General features: G+C 33.1%; 1 protein-coding gene across 1 annotated transcript in view; it reads left to right on the top strand.

Annotated features, from left to right (window-relative positions):
* The first annotated feature begins 901 nt into the window (after nucleotides 1–901).
* Nucleotides 902–25,337, top strand: part of LOC140435434 (uncharacterized) — a 54,887-nt gene continuing 30,451 nt past the window's right edge. Inside the window, exons 1-4 of the mRNA XM_072524168.1 lie at nucleotides 902–1,316; nucleotides 7,425–8,225; nucleotides 17,359–17,578; nucleotides 20,290–20,560. Coding sequence (XP_072380269.1) covers nucleotides 1,079–1,316; nucleotides 7,425–8,225; nucleotides 17,359–17,578; nucleotides 20,290–20,560 — 1,530 coding nt within the window. The 5' untranslated portion in view covers nucleotides 902–1,078. The remainder of the gene's footprint in view (nucleotides 1,317–7,424; nucleotides 8,226–17,358; nucleotides 17,579–20,289; nucleotides 20,561–25,337) is intronic.

Here is a 25,337-nt window from a genome sequence, read left to right on the forward strand (position 1 = left end):
GATGACTCGGACACGCCTAGTGATAGAATTTTTGGTGGCATAGAAAGAAGTGTAAAGAAAAGACATACAATTATTGTGAAGCTTGAAGAGTATCATTTAGAGTTTAGTAAGTATGGGACAGTAAAACTTTTTTTATTTTCACCAAAAAAATCTTTAGTATAGGGCAAGCCTGGTGCATTGCTACTGATATTTTACTGCTGACTTAAGACATCAGCGACACTATCAGCAATATTTTTGGTGACAAAAACGACTATCTCCACATGTTGGTTACAAACACGGTCTACTTCATATTTCAACGTTAAATTTATTAACTACAGAAAAAAGCATAAATATTAATATTTCAAGATGCTCTGGAAATAATTATTAACAAACAAACAAAAATTCAACAGTACCAATTGTGTGGAAGTAATTTAAACAGTTTTTTACCTATAATGAAAATTTTACTAGATGGAGTTGGCCATCTTTGAAACCAGGCTACAGAAATAGTATTCCAAATATTTTTTTCACTTAATATGTTCTATATCTCTATCGTACCTGTGATTCACTTTCAATTGATATTGAAAATAATTATGGTAGACAAACTTTTACTTATAAAATGACAAGACAAACAAAGGCAACGAAAAAAAAAAGTTTCGCCCACCTAAAACTCTATTTTCATATTTATTTATTTAATTCTTTTCCATTATTCAAGAGTTTTGACGGTGTCAATTAATAGAATAACGATTTCAACTAAAAGAAGCTCCAATAAAATAATTTTTATTTACAAAATAACTTTTCCACCATTCCCATAACCATTTAATATTAAAAAATATTAAACTCAGCTAACACTGAAGAGAAAATTAAACACCGTTTAAAACAATATGTCGATTGGCTCCCTTCATATTTAAAATTGTAAGACTAAATAGGCCGTTGAACTTGTCAAAATTCAAAACAATTGCTACCTACACCACTGGTAGACCTTGACTTAGATGTGAGATCATCTTTAGGCATGCTTCGTTGTTCGTTATTAATTCGATAAAATAGACAAATACACATTAATAGATACCACAAATATCAACAGCTATGATATAAATTTAAAATGAAATTGCTTCTGTATCTCGCTCTTCTCTGGGAAATAGTTTCTTTGGCTCAAAGTTATAAAGTGTTATTGGTATTCCCGGTGCCTTCCAAAAGCCACTTTATTCTAGGAAATTCTTTAGCGAGAGGTCTAGCTCAAGCTGGACATGAAGTAACGTTAATTAGTCCGTTTGCCGACGAAAATCCACCAAAGAACTACAAAGATGTTGTTTTAACGGGATTTATGCAAATCAAAAAAGGTAAGTGAAATTTTAAATTCATCTGATAATACCTTGAATAGATTACATTGTAATCAATGCAACATATTTCTATTAATGATGTTAGTTTCAACATTCCCGCATAGGCGGAACGTTATTAGAGGGATAAAATATTTAAAGAATATGGACAGATCGTTCCAGGATATAGACCTTAAATAATATTATTTTTCCGTTCAGTTTGAAATTTTCTTGGTTTGTTTTTATTGCCTTTGGTTCATATACCTTTGACTGCATTTTAATCATGACATTTGTATTTCTGTACTTAATTTTGACTGCTTTATTACTTAATTATAAATAGTCAATAATTCTTTACCTGGATCGATCTAATAAGCCTTTATTATAAATGCAATATGCGTGTATTGAAACGATCGTATTAACCCTTTCAGCCCCATTTTTGTTATAGAAATAAAATGAGTTGAAATCGTAATTTCTTAGCTTTGTATGTAATTAGGTTACGCAAACAGGTTTGCATAAGATTTTTTTCTTAATTTTGACATTGACAGATGGTACATATGTGTCCCATTGATATTGTTAACTGGGACATATATCCCAATGGCAGCCTATGAAAAAAGGTGCAAGTGTTCTTAAACATTTATATAACATAATTTTACAGTTTTATGACACATTCTGCATAATGTTGAAGTTCGTTTTTCTATTTTCCGTTGGGAACATCTGGCACAACAACGTCCAGGTGTTCCACCCTCAACTAGCAGATATTTTCCTATATTTATCATGCATTTTGTCCTCTTGGACGGTCTCCCGATCTTCTTCTTATGTGAACTTTTGACCTAGTCTTTCCAAACTGAATGAGCTCTTTAGCTATTAAGATGATTACTTAACTGTTTACAGCAACAACCATAACCAGTTCAAACAACACCTTTTTCCACCATTTTCTTTTACTGTTAAAATATTTAATTTGGTCGATATTTGTATATGAACCTATTTTGTCTGTGATTTATTCTTCTTTTTTATAAATAAATTCTGTTTTCGTGATTCACCTATCAGTTTTTCCATTGTTGTAATGTCAGCTCTATTAATATTGTTCTGAAGCTATTTTCTTGTGGCATTTTAAATTAATTACTATTTAACTGGGAATAAGCCACAATTAAAGGTTAAAATACGTTTATTGACGTTTCAATTTCCACTTCGGAAATCGTTCTCAAAATACAAACATTAGTAAATTAAACAAATTTTGTTTTTGTTACTTAGTGAAAAATTCTTCTAATAATTTAATTTTATCTGACTCATCTATATTGACAATTCAGACATACATTATACATTTTAAAGTAGACGACTTTAAAATGATATTGCCAATATTGTTGAGTTGCGTTCCTGGGACGACTTTACTTATAAGATAGTTCATTCGATTACATGAAATCAACTTTAACTTGAGAATATCCGTCAGAAAAGATCATAACATGTAATTCGTCTTTAAAAAGACAAATACATGCCATGATGACAGTAAAATTCTCCTGTTAGTGATTCCATAGTAAATTATGAGGGAAAAACCAGGAAAAAAACCTCATAATACTATCCCGACATGGTAAGTATTTGATCTTGCATTTATTTTACCTTCAATAAATACCAAATTCCGATTTTATATGTTTGTTATTTAAAAAATATAAATGATGTATTCTCTATATGTTACTGACTTATCAATACTGGTATTTTCTTTTTAATAACTTCCTCTTTCAATATGGGTAACCAGATCCTACTACATTCTGCCGAGGAATTCGCGACACAATTGGTCTCATTTAGCATAATTAGAGCCGCTTCTTTGATTTTTCTCTTTTTACCATCCGTTTCTTTTAGGACTATATTTGAATCATTCCATTGAACCCTATGTTCATTATCCCATGCATGTTTACATATTTGAGATCTATCAAATTCTCTATTTTTAATATAGGATTGATGTTCACTTATTCTAACATTTAATGGCCTTGATGTTTCACCTAAATAAAACTGATCGCATTCACAAGGTATTTTATAAATGCAATTCTTTGTCCTTTCTTGTTCATTGTTGGGTTTGGTTTTGGACAAAATAGATCTCAACGTGTTTGTTGTTTTGAATGTTGTTGAAATGTTGAATTTATTTCCTATCCTTTTAAGCTTTTCCGATAATCCTTTTATATATGGTATTGTTATTTTCCTCGTATTATCCCTTGTATATGCTGTAGGATCTCGTTCTAAGTTGTTTTGTTCTATTCGATCTATTGTTGAAAATTCCTTATTTATAAACGATAAAGGATAATCATTTTTTAATAAAACAGATGTTAACAAATGTTTCTCCTCCAAGAACGAATTTTCGTTAGAACAAGTAATTTTGGCTCTATCGTATAAGGATTTAATGATTCCCTTTTTAATATTAATATTGTGATTTGATTTGAAATTTAAATATCTGTTGGTGTGTGTTGGTTTTCTATACACCTGAGTTTCGTATCCAGTATCGTTCTTAGAGATTAAAACATCCAGAAAAGGTAATGTGTTATTATATTCCTTTTCCATGGTAAATGTTATTGTCTCTTCTTTATCGTTTATATCATTTAGGAATGTGTCCAACAACTCTGATCCATGAGGCCATATTGAGAATACATCATCTACATACCTCCACCATACTGAGGGTTTTAAATTTTGTTTAGAAATAATATTTGTTTCAAAATCTTCCATAAATAGATCGGCTAATAATGGAGATAAACTAGAGCCCATTGCTAGTCCAAAACTTTGTTTATAGAATTCATTATTTAGTTGAAAATATGTATTATCAGTACATACTGTTATTAACTCCATTATAGCTGATATATTTAGTCTTGTTCTAGTTGCCAATGTATCATCACTCTCTAATTTTGTCTTGACTATATTTAAAGTCTTATCTAATGGCACATTCGTAAATAAACTATTTATGTCAAAACTTACTAAAGTATTATTTGAATTAAATTCAATATTTGATAATTTATTTAAAAAATGTTGTGTATTTTTTATAAATGTGTCATTTTTATTTGCAATTGGTTTTAAAATATTTAATAAAAATTTTGATAGTTCACTACAAGGAGAATTCATGGTACTACAAATGGGTCTAAGTGGTATATTCGTTTTATGAACTTTCGGTACTCCATAAAAATGAGGGGTCTTACTGTAATGAGGTGTAATTAATCTTCTCTGATAACTGGGTAAAGATTCAAGTTTAGCTGGTTCTGATATAAAAATAGTCAGTTCGACTAGAATTGGCAAACGAAATAAAAACGGGTATCAATCACCTGAAATGGTTCGGTTGATATTGAGAAACAAGAGGGAGTTTTAAAAGTATTCCTGGAAGCTGATTTAACTACTGAACAACGAGCTGAGGTCAATGCACTGAAAAATGAGTTAAAAGAAAGACAGCGTAAGGGTGAATCCGATCTCATTTTAAAATATGTTAATGTTGTGCCAAAGTTAATACGAAAAAACTAAACATATCTACCAGGTTCAAAGCCCCCTCAGTCGACACTTCAAAAGCGCTGGTGTATTTTCAGAATGTCAGACGGTTACGTACAAAACCTGTACATGTATGACATAAAGAGCGCCTAACTGCAAATGTTTGACTACAACATATATAAAAGAGATAGATCCTCAGAAACAAGTACCTTCAAAAGAGGAGGAGGAGTGCTTAAAGCTGCCCGAAAAACTATAACCAGTGTTCGTTTGTCAGCGAGTCAAAAAATCGAACATCTCTTTGTCAAGATTGAGATTGGCCACATCGACAAGTTTATCTTTACAACTGCCTACTTTCCACCATGTAGTATCGTTGAGAAGTATGTCGAATTTGCAGAAAATGTAGATAATCTAGCTGAAAAGTATCCAGAATATAAGTTATGTATCCTGGGAGATTTTAATCTTCCCAATTGTCAGTGGTCCATTAATGGATTGTCTTCTGTGGCTACTCCATTGCAAGGAACCTCACCAAATGAAGTCGATTCATTCATTCATTCATTCAATTCCTCTCATTTTTATGTTACTTTCATAATCTGTATCAAGTAAACACTGTTAAAAATGAAAACAACTCCTTATTAGATCTAGTGATGGTCCAAGATGAAGAGGTTGAGGTGAGAGTGCCCTACTTCCAGAAGATAGGCATCATCCTCCACTCTCATTTGTGTTTAAATGTGAATCTCAGTATTTCAATGAGCCACGATTGATTGGAGATGGCTTTTATAGTGGGATGATTTGTTTTAAGATAAAAGTCTTGATGACATGATCAACATGTTTTATGATATTATTTACCTTGCAATTAATATTTTTGTTCCCCTGAAAAAGTATTCATCAAAAAAGTTTCCTGTCTTGTTTTCTATAGAGCTTAAAAAAACAATAATAAAAAAAAAATGCATAAAAAATATCTAAAATCTCAATTACTTACTGACTATAATGAGTTTTCTTTATTACGAGCTAACTGTAAACAACTAAAAGAACAATGCTATCTTGATTATGTTGCTCTGACTGAATCCTCTCTGAAAGATAATGTTAAAAATTTCTGAAAATTTGGTAACAGTAAAAAAAAACAGGAATAATATTCCTTCTGTTATGCACTATAATAATATTTCTGGCTCTTCTGGCATGGAGATTGTCATTTTATTTGCTGAATACTTTTCCAAAATTTATATTGATAAAGATTTTGATTTTCGGGATGAAACCTTTTTAACAGGAGTCATCAACCTATCACAATTTAGCATTTCTATTTCGTCTATATGTGAAAAGTTTTCCATTTTGGATAGCAACAAGAGGCCAGGTCCAGATGGTCCTCCACCTTCTTTTCTTAAACACTTTAGCTTTTTTACTTTCTAGACCTTTTTTTCACATTTTTAACCTGTCATTAAAGACAGGGATGTTCCCGGTCTACTGGAAAACTAGCTTTATTACCTCAATACTAAAATCTGGAGATAATTCTCGAGTGAACAATTATCGGTCCATTAGCATTCTAAGTTGTATTCCCAAAGTTTTTGAGAGCCTTGTCTGTGACTTTTTGTCAGCAACTTAAAACGCTGTTTTATCGACCAGCAATTTGGATTTCTCTCTAGCCGCTCCACTGAACTTAATTTATTGACATTTACTGATTTTCTTATAGAATCTCTTGAAGATGGCTTACAGGTTCATGCTGTATACACAGACTTTTGACCGGGTAATTACAAGATTTTAATCAATAAGTTGAGGAGTCTGGGTATCCAGGGTGAACTTTTAGAATGGTTGTTATCCTACCTAACTGAAAGAATACAAATAGTACGTGTTCAGGGTTTTCAATCGTTGGAGATTAAGGTACTTTCAGGAGTACCACAAGGATCACACCTAGGACCTCTTCTATTTAATAACTATGTTAATGAGATTGCCTCCTGTTTCCTCTTTGCTTCTTTCCTAATGTTTGCTGACGATTTAAAATTATATTTGAAAATTGAGAATGATGGTGACTATCAAAAACTACAGTCTGATTTGGATCGGTTGAGCTATTGGTGTGACAGCAACGGAATGGAACTTAATGTTAAAAAGTGTCATTTAATGGTTTTTGGTCGGAATAAAACTCCTACAAATCATATCTATACTATTAATGGTTGCCCTTTAGACTCTGTTTCTCAGATAAAAGACCTAATTGTTGTGCTCGATTCCAGTTTATCCTACATCCCCCATATCTCATCTGTTGTATGAAAATCACTTCAACTTTTAGGGTTTATCAAACGTTGTGCTAAAGACTTTCTAAATATCCCAACCATAAAAATTTTGTATTGTTCACTTGTGAGACCCCACCTAGATTACTGTTCATGTGTTTAGTCTCCATCACTATAACACCCATATTCAAGCTATTGAGAGAGTTCCATAACACATTCTTAAGATTTGTTGCATTTAAACAAAACCGTAGGATTGAAGAAATTAACTATTCAAATATGGAAAGGTCCCTCAACATAATTTCTCTCCAAATCCGACGCATGCACAAAGATCTCACTATGTTTTATAGTATACTGCACTCTATTATTTTTGGTCCTCAACTATTGGAAATCCTCCATGTTCCCAGTAGACAAACACACTCTGTATATATATATTGTATATAATATCACTTGTTATTATTTTCAGAACAAACCATCTTTAATGTATTTGATATGGAAAAAATGCATCCCATGTTAAGCGTCTTTATCATGAATGTGATCGGTAATCAACTAGCCAATGCCACGCTTGGTCATCCCAACGTCCAAAATCTGCTGTCATCAAATGAAGAGTTTGACGTAATAATTATAGAACAGTTTAAGAATAAAGCCATAAACGCTTTACAGTGGCACTACAACGCACCGTTAATTCTATTCAGTACCATCGGTCCAAGTTTCTGGGTTAACGGTTTCACTGGGAACCCTTCACCACCGTCTTACATACCGGATATGTTCTTGAGTTATACGAGCGAAATGAATTTTTGGCAGAGAACTTTTAACTTTATAATGACGCTTTATGAATATGTAAACGATTATTACTTAGTTTCCACGGCGCAGACAGAAATCTTGAAATCATATTTTCCACATTGTCCTGATGCTGAAGCGGCAATTAATAATGTTTCTTTGGTACTTTTAAACTCACACGAAAGTTCAAATCAACCTGTACCTACAACCCCCAATATGATAGGAATCGGTGGTTTCCATATAAAACCTTCCAAAGGACTGCCGACAGATTTAAAACACTTTATGGATAGTGCCAAAGAAGGTGTAGTTTATTTTAGTATGGGCTCTAATATAGAATCATCTGATATTAACAACGATACCAAATACAGTATTATTAAAGCTTTGGCAAAATTAAAGCAGAAGGTGCTTTGGAAGTATAGCGAAGATCTTCCAGACAAACCAGCAAATATTAAATTGGATAAATGGTTTCCGCAGCAAGATATACTCGGTAAGTACTTTTATAGTTGTTGAAGTAAATCTAAGCAAAGTAATAAATAATTTGAGCAAGCCTTGAAAAAGCCTTATCCAAAGGAATTCACAAATTGTAAATTTATAGTAGCAAACTAAAATTTGATTTAATGAATGAAAGTTGCTGCTGAAAAAATTTGTTTCTAAATATTTGTTGAGCATCTAGCAGAGGTTGGGGACTTTCTGAAGTTAAAGCGTCAATTATATTTTTTAAATCTACGAAATAGTCAGAATAAAAAAAACGGGTGTGGCAGTCCAGCGGGACTGCCGGTAGAAGTTATACTTCTATAAACGCGTTCGCCGTTAAAAATTTATATAGGAGTCAATCTGCACAATCATTACATATGTAATGCTATAGGTAAGAGAGAGCAGAAAGAGAAAAAGAATTAGTTATATAGGTATATGGTGCATCGTTTGCTGTATATAAACATTTGACCTGCAATAGGAGTATAGTAAATGAAGGATTGTATCAATATTTTATTGAAAATATATATTTTTATTTTTATATATGTATAAGAGAAGTTGAATGCAAAAAAAATTTACACATACTCTGCAGTAAAATTCATTGTTTATTTTGTTTTTGATTAATATAAAAATTACAATACAATACATACACTGCAACATAATTCAATATAATAATACAATATAAATTAAAATGTAATATTCATAAGTATTTAAAACTGCCAATATACATTTATAAGTTACTTTACGAACATAAAAATAAAAAACTAACAACTCGGATTATGTTGTAAATTTTCATTTTATTTTAAAATTTATGTTTTTTGCGTATATTACATATATTTAATAAGATTAACGTGAGGTTTTTAAATATTTCAAAAATAAAAAAGAAAATTCATAATTGGGATTCGAACTCACAACCACCAGCGTATGAACCAAATACGTAAAGGATTTGCCAATTAGACATGACACTAACGGATTTCAAAATTGACAGTTCTCGGTAAAACAGTGATTATTTTGAAAATACAAAAGCCTAAAATAATTATAAACGTTTAATTTTAAATTATACAAAACATATCACATAAATAATAATATTAATACATATTATATTATATATAATATTATATATACAATATTATATAATATATAATATTAAATATATATACAAAAGGAACATTTTTATTCTCGAGGGAGGAAGAGAGAGAAAATATATTTTCTGTCTCTCTCTTACTCATTATCTTACATATGTAATGGTTTCACAGATTTACTCTCATGCAAATTTCCAACGCCGACCGTGCGTATAGAAGTATAACTTCAAAAAAAAACAGCTTCCAACAATGTTCTCCATCGTATTAGACTGAGTTCTGGTGGAAGTGGAATATTTGGAAGCATTTCTTTATAAAGCAGAATTCTTATAGGAGATTTCAGGAATACTTTTTATGCTTGATATCAGCGAGTTTACAAAACTAAACAACTTTTTTCTAATTTTTTCCGCAACTGTGTTCATTCCAAGCGCTAAACAAGTAACGTGTATTAAGTTGGTATAAAATATTTTTAAATTTTGTCCTGCTTTTACGATATATGTTACAGCATCGGATAAAAAAAGTAATAATTTATTGCTAGGAACAGCTGCAAGAAGAAAAAAATTTGATATTTCTTCTTGTACAAAACGTGATATTGTTGCAGAGTTGGTTTTTTCTAATTGCTTGCATGATAAATAGGATTTTGGTAAGATCTGATCGCTTAGAACACCATTCATTAAATGAGGAATATATCTTTCTGGCGAATTAGTGGTTTTATCTGCACACACGTAGAAGTAATTGTAACAAATATTAGTTTTTATATTATCTATTACTGACGAGTACAACGAGTTGACATGGTTTCTCTTTAGAGATCTTTTACTTGGAATATTCATTTTACAATATTTTTTGTTTAAAAAAGAAGTTAAGTTTTAATTGGATAATTTTGAAAGCGGTATATTTGATGAGATTAATGCAGTTAATGAGTTTTCATTATAAGTAACTTGTTTGTTTCCTTCTTTCTAACTTAACCCAAAAGACTTAAAAACCGAAGCTTGATATTTTTCTCCAGATTTAGTTTTCTTTTTTGGCTAAATCTGTAATCGATTTTTTAATATAAATACCTAAATTTTTAAAATATGTATTAACATACAAAAATCAACGATAGTGATCTGGCTGTTATTAATAAGCAAGGGTTCAATGGATATTATAGGATAATGCTAGTGTCTTATCCACGTTAAAAGAGAGTAAATTAGAGCCAAATAAGGTTTTTATTTAAGTAGATCAGAAGTTATAATTGCATAAAGAGTTGGAATATTAGAGTTCCTCCAGGTAATACTGGTATCATCAGCAAAAATAAAAATTTTTCCATCGATTTTTAAGATAGCGATGTCATTTATAAAGATAAGAAAAAGTAGAGGACCCAATACTGAACCTTGTGGTACTCCACATACAATGATTTTGTGACTAGAGTCAGTATCATTTGCTCTAACTCGTTGTTTCCTATTCCTCAAGTAAGAGTGGAACCAATTTAGAGAAATACCTCGAATTCCGTAGAAATTTATTTTTTTTTATCAAAATGTCGTGATTTCTACAATCAAAAGCTTTGGCATAGTCACAAAAAACAGTGGCAGTGTAGAGATTATCGTTTAGTGCTTGATAGACCTCATGTATTACAGAAAACATAGCATCTGGTACATTTATTAGATAAAAAATGATTTTGTGATAAAATGTTGTTTTCGAGAGAGGACATATGTCGAGCTTTTATAAGTCTCTCAATAATTTTGGATAGGACCGGTAGTAAGGCAACAGGTCTACAGTGGGTGGCCAAATTAATAGGGACAGTAAAAGATTTCTTAATTTTTTAGTTTTACTGATTTTTTTTTGCAATTTGTTGGTTTTAAGGCTTGCATTTATTTTTTGTATAAGAGATTGAGAAATTAGGGTCACAAAAACATTAAGTTTTGTTAGTAAAACCATTTATTTTTTTCGCAAAATTTTTTTTAACATAATATGACTAATTTTAATATTTAGTGATGCCACCCTTTGCTGCAATTACAGCTTCTACGCGTCGGGGCATGCTCTGAATACAAACTCCTGCGTTGTGTTTTAAGTTAGGGTTATGATGCCATTCTCTAATAAGAGCTTCAATCAACTGCCGCTTCGTGGTGATAACATCTTTGGCGATCTCCCGTTTGGTTAACTCCCACATGCTCTCTATAGGGTTCATGTCAAATAAGTTTCCCGGCCAGGGCAGAACTGCAATATTTTCTTTGATCAGATATGAAGTTACACTCCTGGCTTTGTGGCACGGTGCAGAATCGTGCATAAAAATGTAATTTTTTTCACCAGTGAACCATTCTTTGAGCTGGGGCAGTAGCCGAGTTTCAAGTACTCGCTTATACTGGTCCTGTCTCATTGTCCCTTCCACGATGTATAAGCGTCCCATACCCTTTGCCGAGATTACAGACCACACCATGACACTCACCGGATGTTTAACTCTCTCCACAATGCAATCTGGATGGAACTGCTCCCCAGGACGTCGTCGGACAAACGCACTTTTATCCACCAAAATCTGAAATGTTGATTCGTCGGAGAAGCATACCTGTAAAAATGATAATATTCGCTGTTCACAAACTTCATTCGTTAAAAAAAGTCATATTTACTCGACTCCAGTCTTCAACAGTCATACTTCGGTGTTCTTTGGCCCATTGGAGTCTCTTTCTCTTCATGGCTTCGGTGAGCCGTGGTTTTTTCATAGGCCGGCGACCTAGCAGATTCTCTTCGGCCAGTCGTCGTCGTACTGTCCTTCTGGAAACATTTTAATTCCTTCATCATTAATCATCGTAGTCAGATGTGTCACACTCTTTTTACGATTTTGGAGACAAATATCCCTAATTTTACGATCAGTACGAGGAGTAGTAATCCTTTTCCTGCCACATTTTCCAACACGGCCCGGTTCCAATGCCTCGTTTGAATTCATTTTTATTTTTATTCGATTAACTACAGACTTTGAAACACCTGCAGTAGTTGCTATAACTCTCTGGGAAAGCCTCGAGTGCAGTAATAATGTTTTTATTTCTCTAATTTTCCCTGGAGACAAGTCTGCAATTTTGCCCATGCTAAAAAAATAATTTTGAATTTAAACAATCTTTTTAAATAAACTCGTGTCATTAAATGTAGCAAAAATTACTAAATAACAAATATTACTTACCTGTTAAATATATCTGACACGAAAACCGACCAAAAACAATTTAAAACGATTTGCAAATATTTTTAAACCTCACTGCGGTGACAGCCGATGACTAATTGAGATGCAACAATAATTATTATTTTATAGATAAGCAGTCTGCCAGTGTTGCCGCTTATCAAAAATTTTAATAGTTATACCAGAAGAATTACCAAGTAAAATACAGATATGAACACCAATTTTTTTGGTCAAAAAAATAATTTTAAGTAGAAAATACAAAAATATATGCAGTGTCCCTAATAATTTGGCCACCCACTGTATAGTTGCAGATATTCGATTTTTCACCACGTTTATGAAGAGAAATAATAATGGCTGTCCTTAGGCACGCTGGAACTATACCTTTTTCAAAGGAATTGGTAATTAGTGAGACCAGGACTTTCAACACATTTGTTGGGAGATTTGAGAAAATTTTTATGGATAATCCATCAGTACTACAGGAAGATTTGCTTTTGATACTACTGATTACTTGGATCAGTTCAGATTTATCAACTGGTCTTATAAAGAATGAATTCGAGGCTTTTTTGAATTGGGGAGATAGGAAATAGAATCTTATGGCAAAATAGTTGATGTTATATTTTTACTCACATTAACGAAGTATTCATTTAAATTTTCAGGGTTTGGAAGAGAAAATGTTTGAGCTGTGTTAGTTTTATTTCGAAGATCGTTTTTTAATGACCAAGTTTCTCTAGCACATTTTTAGAGCTTCTCACTGTCTTACTAATAAAACACTAGTATTATAAGGTTATTCCGTATTTATATCTAGAATAGTTATCCCAAGTGTAAGGTGAATATATTACTAAAATAATTTGTTATTATTTGTTATCAGTATTCCCACTTTATTCCGAAATAATAGTTTGGCAATGTCCCAATCTTTTGCACAAATACACTCGCGATCATAAAATCCGGGTCACCTTGAAAATCGCCGTTATTTCATTTTTAACGAGCTTTATCGTAAATAATAATAACACAAATACAAACTAATGCATGTTTCTGAGAATTGTTGTCGGCTTAGCAGTTTCCTTTTTAACAAAGAATTCCAATAATGCCGATTTCGCAGAAAACTATACACTTCCCAAAATGAACGGTACCTGTAACTGTCGCTTGTTTTAAATGTCTCATTTGTGCTTCGACTTTCTGTTCAAACGCAACAAACAAACGTTTATTAGTGCCATTATTAGTGTTTATTATTGTTTATTTCATGCCAAAAATGCCTTGACTATTGTTGAAACAGCACTCATTGTCGCGTTTGTGGAAGGCGGTCACACTCAACGGCAAGTCGCAAGAACTGTTGGCGTAAGCCTTTCTACGGTTCAACGAGTGCTTCAACGCTTTCAGATGACGAGTTTGTTAACCGGACGACCTGGCTCTGGACGAAGAAGAACGACCACGGCACGAGATGACCGTTTCCTTGTGTTTCAGGCTTTACGAAACCGGACCTCAACTGCGGTTATGCATCGAAATTGCCTACAGGAAGTACGAAATTGTAATGTTAGCGTTGCAACAGTCAGGAGAAGACTTCGTTCTTCTAGACTATCTTCTCAAGTAATGGCTACAGGACCGCCACTTGGCCAGGCGCATCGAGTTGCACGACTAACTTTTGCTTGACAATACCCGCATTGGGGAATTAATAATTGGAGCAAAGTTTTATTCTCAGATGAATCCCGTTTCTACCTAACTGGATCCAATGGACGTGTAAGAGTTTGGAGGAGAACTGGTGAACGATTTTCACAAGCTTGCATTGCTCCAAGAATTCCATTTGGTGGAGGCTCGGTCATGGCTTGGGGAGGTGTATCTTCTGACTTCCGCACAGAATTACCCTTCATCGAAAATGGGGATTAACTGCACGAAGGTACATTACGAAGATTCTGGAAGAACATGTTATGCCCACCATGGCAGGGCTTGGAGAAGATGCCGTTTTTATGCAGGAAATGCGCGACCGCACGTTGCCAGGATCAGTTTGCAATAGTTGGACGAGGTTAAAATTACGAGGTTACCCTGGCCAGCTAGTTCTCCGGACCTGAATCCCATCAAACGTCTCTGGGACGATTTAAAAAAACGTATTTAAACCCATACACTTCCTCCTAACAACGCACAGGAGCTTAAGGATCTGTTAGTGAGAGAGTGGAGTAACAGACCACAACATGTAATCCGGAGAAAAATTGAGAATATGCCCCGTCGTCTGTAAGAGGTTATTAGAGCAAGGGAAGGCAATACACGATATTAGTCATTGAAATTTCACTGATGTTTTACCATGTTCTGTATTTTTCATTTTTTCTTTCGTATATCTGTTTCAACAATTTGGTTTGTTTTCTGCTTTTTCAATAAAAACAATAAAAAAACCGTTTTTTTTTTCTTTCAAAACAAACATTGATGACAAATAAAAAATACATTAGCCTGATAAAAAGGTTACTACTGCACTAGATGCAAAAATATCCAAGAAACTTAAAATTTTCAAGGTGACCCGGATTTTATGATCGCGAGTGTATATAGAACAACGAGATATTGAGTGAAATATGTCAATTTTGATTTTTCTTTCAAACTGACAGCTGAAACCAAATACATCTTTTTTCGAGTATTTTCCATCATGTTAATTAAATTATCAACTTCCTCGACAGCCGCAACATATTTTTTTATTATATAGCTACTTATAAAACAATACAAAAAATAATATATTCTTGTCACTGATGACTTTGCCATTCATAAAATAGGTTATACCACGGTTATACTAGACTTAAACAAGGGTTTGGTTCGGTATAATCGGTATAGTTATTCCATGTTTATTTTTAGTGATTTTGCCTATACCTGATTTATTCTGAGTATAAGTTTTATACTTGGTTTATTAGTTATACTCTCAGACGATTCTGATAGTACATTTTTTTAGCTGTTTTGATAAGTTTTAGATAGGTTCCTATGTACTTGAAAATACATTCAGTGACAAAGACATTGGTAGTAAATTTCTTGATGTACAGTAGAGAACGCATATTCTTGGCTGATATGCGGATACCTTTGGTAGTTCACGTTTTGTGATGTTTTGACTTAATTGTAATTAAAGGAAATGCCTTATTGAAAATACAGACAAGCCTATCTAAAAAGTCACGCCACCCAGAAGTCAAGCTCAAATTTTGGAAGTTATCGACTCTTTATCGACTCTTCTTGAGCAACTGTACGAACAGTTGGGCTAGTGATTGTGATTGTGATTTTAATAAGATTATGATCGCTTTACAAAACTTGTAACGATATATTTTGCCTACCACACGGGGCATTAAAACAAGGGGTAGAAAATTGGGGGAAGAGAAACTATGGGGGTGGAGAAGGGCAAGCAAAATAATCGACATATGCGAACGGACACTCAGGCTTTGGTAGGAGAGCTGGGGTCGTGGATAAGTAAAAGACAGGGGGGGGTTTGGATTGGGGCAACCACAAAAAATGAAATAAAAGGTCATAAATCTCTTGGGACAAACAAAAACAAAACGAAACAGGAAACACCTCAAGAAATTTAATATAGGGCGCCACTTGAGGTGCCTAATTATACCTATTACAACCAGCTAGTTGTAACTGGGGATATAATTATTAAACATAAAAAACATATCTTTTTCAAATAAAACTCAAAAAGAAAGGGTTTGTTAAAAAAATAAACAAAATGTTGAAAAACAAAATTTAACATTTATTTTTGTGTCACCACAAACAGTTACAAAACAGAGAACATAAAAACACTATATTAATAGTCACAATTAAAAAAAATACAGAAAAAACTTACAATTGTTAATGGGCGACAATTTGTAGCAGAAATAAATTATTACAAATAAAAAAAATATCTTTTTAAGTGAAACTATGCACAGTGGTTAACCTTCTTTAAAAAACAAAAACAAAATCTCAAATATGATAAGGTATTTACCAAATGTCAAAAATAGTGCTAACTGTCATAGGTTAATACTAAATTTAAAACAAAACTGAACAAATAAAATGACAGCTAAAAGTCAAACCATAAAATTTACTACTTTAAATCTTACAAATTCTTTTTTGTATGAAAGCAATTATTACTTTTTTAAAAAAATGTCTGCTTTACTTTAAATTTACACAAAAAAAATGTTACCTGGATTTCACTATTTCGCACATAACTCTGAAACTTGTTACATCTCTGGACTGAAACTGCAAGAACGAAACTCTGGAACAAAGGGAAACCATTTCCATAATCTGGAACGAAAATCTGACGTGGATGGAGTTGAATCCTGGACACGAACACACGAACAAAAGGGACTGGATCTCACACTGCAAATTGGATCGACCATTTGAGGCCGAAGCCGGCACTGAGCACAAAACTTATGACTCTGCCTCTTAAACAACCGGAACAGGTGGAATTAGACGATTAACTGCTACTAAAATTGATTTCCATAACGTAAGACGAAAATTTCCCTGAAAAGGGACAAAAACAGAAAACTACAAATTCAAATTGAATTTGGACATGACGTTGGCCGCTCTTCACCAACCGGCTCCAACGAAAGTGACGAAATTATCGTTAAAAATTGCTCGCATAAGTTAGAACAAACAAAGCACTTAGCGTATAAACTAAACACAACGGAAATTAAGACGTAAATTAATTTGAAAACGCAATATCGGGCGGTTTGAACAAAGAAATATCGAAGAATTTGCGCCTGTGACATAAATAAACAATAAAATAATTTATTATCGGCGGCGGCGACCTAAAGAATGAACGAAAGATTATATGGGTTTTAAATTGAAGGATACGAACTAAGAAACATTGAAAAATTCTTCGTTATTCTAATGCATATATAAGGGGATTTCAATTAACACATATACGAGGGGACTTCAAAATAAAATGCTACAAACTATAGATATGTTCCTACTATATATTGATTTTTTTTTAGCTCATCCAAACACTAAGCTGTTCATTACTCACGGAGGATTGTTAAGTACCCTAGAAACCATCTACCATGGAGTACCAGTACTCTCTTTACCTGTATATGGCGATCAGAAAATGAATGCCGCTAAAGCACAATCTATAGGATATGGTCTGCTAATTCCGTTTTCGCAGATAACAGAAGAGCTTATGACTGAGCAGTTGAATAAACTTTTAAATGATCCAAAGTAAGTAAGCAATGCACTTTTTCCCACTTTGACATATTACCCAGTTTCACACTAGAGTACTATGCTATAACTGCATCTTAACATTTCAGATTACTTATTTAATGCAGTAATTTTAGTTAATCTGTACTAAAATTTCTTAAGCTTTATTATGATAAAATAAAAGTTAGTTCATTTATTAACATAGCTACAAAAATAGCTGTTTACATTATACTTATCGTATATTATTATTCTTCCTCTACTATTACTTATCGGTTTATAACGTTTTCCTCCGTTTTCCGACTTACAATCGTCAATTAGTCCCATTGTTCCATAGGTCTTCTTCTATGGCCCTCCCTCTCAGTTCTTTATTTATTACTTCGCTCCAACTTTTTCTCGGTCTACCTCTTTTTCTTTCCTTCTGGTTGCCATTTTAATATTTCTTTTGGTATTCGTTGTTTATCCAATCTTTGTATGTGTCCGAACCAGATAAGTTGTTTTGTTGTTAGGTCATCTGTGATTGTTCGTTCTAGATCTTCCTGCGGTTCTTCTCCAAAAATCCATTTCCGTCGCTTTCAGCGTTGACAGTGTTCTTTCTTTTAGTGGCCATACCTCACAGCTGTATAAAGTGATACTTATTACTATAGTCTCATATATCCTCTTTTTATTTTCTTTGCTGATGGATTGGTCTCATAAAATGCTGTTTAACATTGTGATGGCTTTTTTCCCTGACGTATTTCTCTCTCTTATGGCTTTGTCTAATGTTCCATTTTGTGAAATAGTTATACCTAGATATTTGTAGTCACAGCAGTGCTTTATCGTGGTGTTATCGTCTATTATGAGATCTTTTTGTTCGACTCCAATGCACAGGTATTCGGTCTTCTTTTTATTTACTTCTAGTAATAATATTATACTCTTCAATTAATTTTCGTGCCAAATAGTTTAAATCGTCATAATCTTGAGCCATTATTATTTGATCGTCTGCAAAGTTGAGCATATATACATTGTGTTGGTGAGCGGTATCCCCATTGTCCTGCATTTTTGTTTCCATCGTTTTAAAGCACTTTCGAGTTATATTTTAAATAAAGTAGGGGACAGAAAACATCCTTGCTTTAATCCTTTTGATGTTATAAATCCTGTTATTATTTGTGTCTGCTTTTATTTTTGTTATTGGTTGGTTGTATAGCACTTTGACGGATTTTATTAATTCTATATTAATATTCATGCTTTCCATTGATTGCCATATAATATCATAAGAAAGAAAATTTTGCCGATAATATTTTCGACGTATGAAAGTTTGTTGCCTGGCAATTTTCGGGAATTAAATTTTGACAGTTAAATCACGAGACGTCAGTCGAATGATTTTGTCAAAATTGAATAAGCGAAACAAATTTGAATAAAACCAGAATAACATTTTGCCGGTAAATTATTTTCTCTTTTTCCGGATTTTTTGTATTATTGACCTGTAGCATTTGGAAATTCGAAGGTCCAGCTTCATTTGTTATTCTGAGATTTTCGATCAACTTCTGGTGGTGACTGGAATCCAGCTGCAGATATGGTCTTAGAGCGCTTGCATTTAAGTGACCCGTTAATTTAATTAACTCATTTCAAAAACGCATCGCTTGAACAAGGCTGACACAGCTGCAGATTGATTAGAATGGTTTGTTATTTTATGTTTTTTTGTGTCTATTCCAATTTTTCAGCTGACATTTTTGTCCACTTAGATACGGTGTCGATTCCAAGTAGACAGTTTTTGAACCAAGATCCATCCTTCCAGTTGGGATGATCGATAAGAAAAGTCTGTCTGATAAAATCCTTGGTCCCCTTTTTCCATTAATTTCAAAAATAATCTAACTGGGCATACATTTCGCAATTTTCGTTTGATGAATGTCTCACCAGCCATTTGCTGCTTGCCAAACTTTTCGAACCGCCTTGATTTGTTTTGGAAAAAATGCTGTTGTATTCAATTTGGCCCGTAAATTCTCCCATAATTACCTCTCCAAGCAAGTTCAAATGAGCACAGGTGAAAATACTTTTTTGTGCTCCATCGGAGGTTTCCTCGTCGTAGCTTTGGATGATTTTTAATAGTTCTTCGGTGGATAATGTTTTTGTACTGAGTTTTCTTTTTTCTTGAACACTTTGAAGCTGCCTCCGCTTGGTATCTCTGGCCAATCTTTCACATTTGAAAGATATATCTGTGAAAGGGTCGATTTTTATGGCATACTCCGTATAATATTTATCTTGTACCATTTTTACTGCAGCATTCCACATTTGACTTTACAGACGACTCTTTATAGTCTTCGTCATTTCCTTTTTTCATGTTACAGGCATAATCCTCGAGTATTTTTGCTAGTTCCGTTATGGTGGTACATCTTTTAAGCGTAAAATTTTTCACCCGTGGAAACTTCGAAAATTGGGTCCAAATAAAGCTTCTGGAGCTCTGCGTGTTCAATGGGACATTTTCCGAAACCAATTTTTTCATCTGGATTCATTATAACTATCCAAAATTAATTACGCTTCAATGACGTTTGTCAAACTGACAACAATAGAATTACCAGACACCTTCGTGGCGGATTTGTCATAATTTTGTTGCTAAGAAATCATGGGCAGGAAGGAGTTTTGTCAGTAGGAAACGTGGCGTTGCTATGACGTTTTGTCAGTTAAAAATAGTCTAGTGAAATAGTCTCTAAAATAATATTTTTTAACAAACTAACATTAAGATTTTTACCGTACAGATACCGCTTGACTGCCAAGACCAGATCTGTCCTGATGAACGATCGACCAACAAAACCTCTGGATCTAGCTATTTATTGGACGGAATTTATTGCCAGACATCGAGGAGCACCACATTTAAGAATGACTGCCTTAGATTTGACTTGGTATCAGTATCTATCGTTGGATGTAGTTGCCTTTTTAGGATTAGTTACTTTTAGTATATGTGTAGCTTTGTATATTGTAAGTAAGAAAATCATGCTTAGTTTTTGTACAAGTAAAAAAATAAAGAAAGACTGAAATAAAATTTTGAAATTATTTTCTACTTTTTTTTTAATTTTCGCCGTGTATATGAATTTTCCTCAATCATGAATTGACCACGAATAATATAATATTACTGTTTTTAAATATTATATAATGTAGATCTAACACTGAAAGGACTGATAATAAAACGCTTAGATCCTCAAGAGCAAGTCTGAAACAAAAAATCTGATTCTGACACATCAATTTGGGTGTACTAATAAGTGCTTAACAATCAACCAAGTGCACACAATTACAAATTATCCAAAGATCTTTAGAAGAAAAAAAATCAGTTTTAAAATTAAGCAAGAAGACAGTTTTTCAGATTTAAGAGAAATTAGTGCAGGGGTACAATGAAATAAGTATCGAGGTTGAAAAAGAAATAGAAATGCTAGAGAACTTGGTACAAACAGACGTTGAAGTAACATGGACTGCTGTAAAAACGAAAATAACAAAGATACAAGGAGACGACATCGGGGTCATGAAAAACAACAGAAAACAAGAATGGATAACGCAAGAGATCATGGACTTCTGGACCTCTGGATCATGGATCTGGACCATATTAAGAAATAATAATAACGAGATAATTATAGATACAGAAGATAAACTGGAGAGATGGAAAGAATACATTCAGACACTTTTTGACGATGATAGACCTTGTTCTCCACCATCCACGTATGATCGAATAAATGAAAAAGGTCCAAAAATAACAAAAGAAGAAGTTATTTATGCAGTAAAAGCTCAGAAGAACGAAAACGCCACCGGTCCAGACAATATCAATGTCGAAATACTTAAATTAATTGCAGACAACGAAAGTAAAAGCCTCGACTTAATAACAGCACTATTCAATAAGATATGTGACAGAGGTAAATTACCATCAGACTGGCTAAACTGAACATTCGTAACATTACCAAAAAATCCAATGCCTCACACTGCGATGACTATCGAATATTAAGCATGATGTCTTATGTCCTTAAAACTTTTCTCATAGAGAAAAGAAAAATGCAGAGAAAATGCAAAAAGAAACGATGCAGAGACATAAATGTAGATGGATATGCATGTTTTATTGATTATGGAAAAGCATTTGACTCCGTTAAATATTAAAAGATGATCGAAAGTGTGAGAACAACTGGAATTGACGATTAAGACTTGCGAATGATCTCAAAACTATATTGGCACCAAACGGCAACAATTGAAATAGAGCACACAACATCCGAAGATATACTAATCCGACGAGGAGTGCGACAAGGTTGCATCTTATCACCACTATTATTTAATCTGTATTCGGAATCTATATTCAGAAAAGTATTAGACGAGGTTCAAGGTGGAATCAAGATTAACGGAACCAGCATAGACAACATCAGGTACGCTGATGATACCGTCCTAATAGCACTACAGAATATAAGAACTTCCACTACAGAATATAAGAACTTCAGAATATAAATGCTTCCTAAGAACTACAAAATATAATAAATGCGGTGGTTGAAGGTGAATTGTAGTCTTCCACTCCGTCATTGTTAAATATGCTTTAAAAAGGTCACTATATTATCATCGACTTTATATATTTTCAATATATCTACAAGCCATTCATGCAATACTGAATCAAAGGCCTTCTTGTAGTCGATGAAGGCCGTGAAAAGGTTTCTTTTTTTGGTGTACGCCTGGTTGGAAATGACTGGGTCGATTATAAGTTGTTTTTTGCAGCCCATGGAATCCTTAGCGCATCCTTTCTGTTGAGGCTCTATGATATTGTTTAGAGAACAGTGTTGGTAGATATTCTAGGCTATACAGGATGAGACCAATTTGTACAAAGTTGGAAGGCAAGTAATTGGACGGTACTTGGCTGGATCTTGTGTGTTATTTTGATCCTTCGGTATTAGATAAGTGGTTCCCTGAGTAAGAAATGGTGGTATTTCCTGCGGATTAAAAATAACATGATTAATTAATACTGTTAAGAGCTCGTGTACACTCCAAAACTTCTTTAGCCAGAAGTTTTGAACTCCGTCTGGTCCAGGAGATTTCCAGTTATGACGCTCTTTGATAATGTTCGAGACTTCTTCCGTGGTAAAAGGTTCATAGGGAATATTACGGTAGTGTTGACAGTTGTTCGTCGTTTCTTCAATCCATCCAGCATTGTTGTTATGAGTAGCTGGCGTCGAAAGTTGGTTTCCCTAAAACTCATGAATTTCTTCTTGGCTTGAGTTGGATTTATTTGCTTTTTCTACAGAGGAATTAAGTTTCCTATAGAAAGAAAATTTAGAAAAGAGAGAGATAGAAAATTTCTATATAAATTTTATTATTAGTATTATTATTATGTATATATATTTTCTAATCACAAGTAATTAATTAGTATAATAATTATCCTTTGATCAAATAAAAGGCAGATATCGAGCACAGTTTATTAATTAAATCTTGCCCAAGTACTTTCACTTCCTAGAACATCTTCAGGGGCATTTGAAATAAGCCAAGAAACGTTTTTTTAACTGAAGAAAAATTAATTAACTTCGATAAAAAAACTCGAAATTGATGGTTGATAAAAGTTTTTATGTGATTAACGTTTCAGACTTACTTCGTCAATTTTGGCCTATCCCACATTTTATGTTTATGAGATTCTTTGATTGTCATAGATTCATCGAGTTTTTTATCGAAGTTAATTAATTTTTCTTCAGTTAAAAGAACGTTTCTTGGCTTATTTCAGATGCCCCTGAAGATGCTCTAGGAAGCGAAAGTGCTTGGGCAAGATTTAATTAATAAAACTGTGCTCGATATCTGCCTTTTATTTGATCAAAGTTCATTTATTCGAGCATTCAACCTTATATCAACCAATAATTATCCGATTAGATAATTTAGGTCAAGTCAATAATTACACTTTGGTTTTAAAAACACTAATAAATTAAAGAACTATAAAATTGTTAAGAAATATGTAGAATATAAATTTTATCTTCGAATAAAAATATTTTTGGAAGCAAATGGAATCTTGCCATCCGAATGTTCTCCCGATTAGCCATCAAATAAAATATTGTTCCAAATTACGGTAAGTTTAACAGTATTAACTAGCTGACCAACTCAACATCGAGTTTTTTAAATGAAATTTATATTTTGCGAGAAAAATATACAATATATACAATGACCGGAAGTAAAAATCTTTTTATCAATAACTCAAAAACTATAAATGATAATTTCGTGAACTTACATTTTTGAACTCTACGTTAAATTCTCTATTGATTTGACTAATAAAAACGAAACCGGAAGTCGACCTCAAAACCGGAATGCAATTTTTAGTTCATCAAATGTCGACATGGATATCGTTTAGCAGTTAATTTTGCATGCTGATCACGAATCCGGTGTCAGATTTGCTCTATCTTGACGTTTTATGCGCGTTTCGGGTCACTTCCGGTGTCGGATCGCAACCGGAAGTACATATTTAGATTCGTCTCGACGAGACCTTTCGATCCATATATACATTGTGGGGTCTAAAACTTAAAAGTAAATTTTAACTTCCGGTCATCTCAAAACCGGAAGTGAATTTTTGTACCAAAAGTATATCTTGACAATCTCATACGTAATACTAATAATATTCCGAAAAAATATTTTAATTATCTAATATGGTTTTTGAGTAAAGTGGTGGACAAGAAAAGGGCTTAGCGTTTTAGTATATAAGATTCAAATTTTCACTAATTCTTTTTCCATTTCAATTGAAGACGTTGAAAATTATTCACTAGAAACTAAGACCAATTTTGAAAATACACTTCCACAACTGATTTTCCATATCAACACAATTGCCGAACTATGTAGTATTGTCTTTTCGGTTCGACGTATGTTTGCGAAGAAATGTTTTTAATCAATCACAATATTGTTGTTAATTTTATTAGCAGAAAAAACTTGACACCAATATTCAAGATCTAATTAAAAACACCCAGAATATTCAAGCCACATTAACCATATTAACCAAAAACATAATTAACCCCAAATTTATTCTTCTTCTTCTTCCTCTTTATAAGTAATTCTGCTTATTCATTGGCGGATTAATACCTCTATGGAAGGCCATCTTTTGCGCGGTCATCCGGTACTTCTTCTGCCGATTGGTGACTTATCTCTTGCTATTTTGACGATAATTCAGCAGACTTCAGTCTGCTTATGTGGTTATTTCATTCTTTTTTTCTATTTTGTGTCCATTCATTTATACACTGTACGTTACATTTTCTTGTAATGTCTTCATTTCTCTTTCGACCTCTCAGCGTATTTCATGTAATTCTTCTCAGTATTCTTATCTCTGCCGTTTCGCGTAGCCTTTTCGTTGTGACTTTGTTGGGTCTTATTTCTGAGGTATATTTCATTATTGGTCTTGCACTGGCTTTATAAATTCTTGACTTAATCTCATGTTGACTGTTAATGTGTCTGATTCGCCATATAGTGTTATTAAGGCATCCTGCCAGTCTATTTGCTTTTTGTACTTGATCTTTCACTTCTTTCTCCAGGTCTCCATAGCTAGACAGTGTAATTCCCAGGTGCTTTATATCCATTACTTGTTCAATACTGATGCCATCAATTTTTATTTCACACCTGCTTGGTTCTTTGCTGACTACTATTATTATAGTTTTCTGAGATGAGATTGTCATGTTAAATTCTTTTGGTATGTTAAATCTGTGGACCAGTTTTTGCAGACTATCTTCATCTTGGGCTATCAATATTATATCGTCTGCGTAACAGAGTATTGTGATTTCTTTGTTTCCCATTCTATATCCTCTTCCTTTGTTAACGCTTTTGATAA

The sequence above is a fragment of the Diabrotica undecimpunctata genome, chromosome 3 (genome assembly GCF_040954645.1).
Source record: "Diabrotica undecimpunctata isolate CICGRU chromosome 3, icDiaUnde3, whole genome shotgun sequence".
In the NCBI taxonomy this organism is placed as follows: Eukaryota; Metazoa; Arthropoda; class Insecta; order Coleoptera; family Chrysomelidae; genus Diabrotica; species Diabrotica undecimpunctata.